Source organism: Parasteatoda tepidariorum, chromosome 5, assembly GCF_043381705.1.
Source record: "Parasteatoda tepidariorum isolate YZ-2023 chromosome 5, CAS_Ptep_4.0, whole genome shotgun sequence".
Lineage (NCBI taxonomy): Eukaryota > Metazoa > Arthropoda > Arachnida > Araneae > Theridiidae > Parasteatoda > Parasteatoda tepidariorum.
Genome location: NC_092208.1, coordinates 43,925,914 through 43,927,639, shown reverse-complemented (window position 1 = coordinate 43,927,639; position 1,726 = coordinate 43,925,914). Strand labels below are relative to the sequence as shown.

Genomic DNA, 1,726 nt, shown 5'->3' with positions numbered 1-1,726 from the left:
AGCCAAGAATTTTTTTCAAATGCCAATAATCAGCATTATTATGATTTCTAAGCTTGCAATGTGTGCAATATTTATTACTTTCCCTCTTATAATTATTATTATATTTTCTGTTGATTTGAAATGCTTTGTTCGGATTTTCCGACGCATAGTTATTTTCTATTCTTCTATTATATTCGTCAACTAGCTTACTTCTTATAAACTCGGAATTTAATTCTGCTTCGGGTCTAGCTTCTAATGCTGTTATGAGTGTGTCATAGCTTTGTGGTACTGAGCATAGTAAAATCGCTGATAAATGAGAATCGCTAATTTTTTCATCTATTGCTTTAAGTTTGTTTACTATCTCTAAAATTTTAGTAATGTGAGTTATCATATTTCCCCTTTCCTCTAATTTCGTATTGTAAAGTTTTCTTAACAAAAATAATTTGCTAGATAAGTTGCTTCTTTCGTGTATTAATTTTAATGTATCCCATGTTTCTTTAGCAGTTTCTTTTTCACGGACGTGAACTATTTGATTATCATCAATACACAAGTTTATTAGTGCGCGGGCCTTTTTATCTTTTTTACTCCAATCTGCTGTAATGGGATTTGGAGGTGTATCTGTTACAATTTCATACAATTCCTCTTTAATGAGAATCATTGACATTTTAAAACTCCAATGACTATAATTGTGTTGATTTAGTTTTTCTATCAATTGAGAGTCTCTTGATAAAGCCATTTTAATTTTATAAAATAATAATTGCTTATGTTTAGAATTTCAGCCAATATTTATATTTTATATACTCATTCACTAATTAAGAAAATGTAAACAGTTCTACTTATCACACTACTTTCATTTTTATATATTTATTTTAGCATATATATAGAGTTATAGTCTTATATATTGCTATTTAATAAGTGTGCTATAATCAATTTATTCTACTATATAATATATAGTACGTGCAACGTAAGTACTAAATGCTAAATGGTAAATGCTGAATGGTAAATGCATGCATTCTTATTTTGTTATCTTTATTTAAGTTCAATATAGCTTGAAGTAGCTTATATTCTTTTTCAAATAATATACTTATAATTTTTGCACACTATATTTATTTTATACTTTCAGTCTCATAATCTTGATAGGAAAAAGGTAGTAAATCTTACCTTGTAAAGGCGATGAGTTCGATGAATGGAATGACTGAAAATAAGTTCTTTGAAATTGATTAATTTGTGAATGAGTCAAACTAGCATCATTGAAGAATCATCCTTTTAAGCGATATAGAAATTTAATGATGCATTTTCACAAAACATTTTTACAAGCAGTGAGGAAGGAAAAGAATTCTCCCTCAGTTGACGATACACAAAGAGAAAGTGAGAACTGAAAATCAAAGAGTAATAAAACATAAAAATATAACATTAGTATTGAATTAATATTTAGACCTTGAAAAACATGCGATGAGATTCACATGACTTAAAAGTTTCAGTTCCCAAAAAAACTACACTTCCTGGTTGTAAATTTATAGCTTCAGAGATCATTTTATCTAACAGTCGGTACATTTTTATTGCCAGAAAAAACATAGGGTCGGACCAGTTTTCCAAAATTAATTTGCATAATTTTTGGTTGTCATCAGTATAATGTTAATAAAAGTAATTTTTTCCTGTAAAATATTTAGTAATTTTTGTATTTACACACTTTCTTTTCGGAAATGTTTTACGAAGAAATTTTAGAAAGAAATTGTTTTAATTTTGA

At 27.5% G+C, this 1,726-nt stretch overlaps 1 protein-coding gene across 1 annotated transcript in view; it reads right to left on the bottom strand.

Moving 5' to 3' along the window:
• Positions 1-715, bottom strand: part of LOC139425641 (copia protein) — a 6,496-nt gene extending 5,781 nt beyond the window's left edge. Inside the window, exon 1 of the mRNA XM_071181044.1 lies at positions 190-715. Coding sequence (XP_071037145.1) covers positions 190-715 — 526 coding nt within the window. The remainder of the gene's footprint in view (positions 1-189) is intronic.
• Between the last annotated feature and the right edge of the window lie 1,011 nt (positions 716-1,726).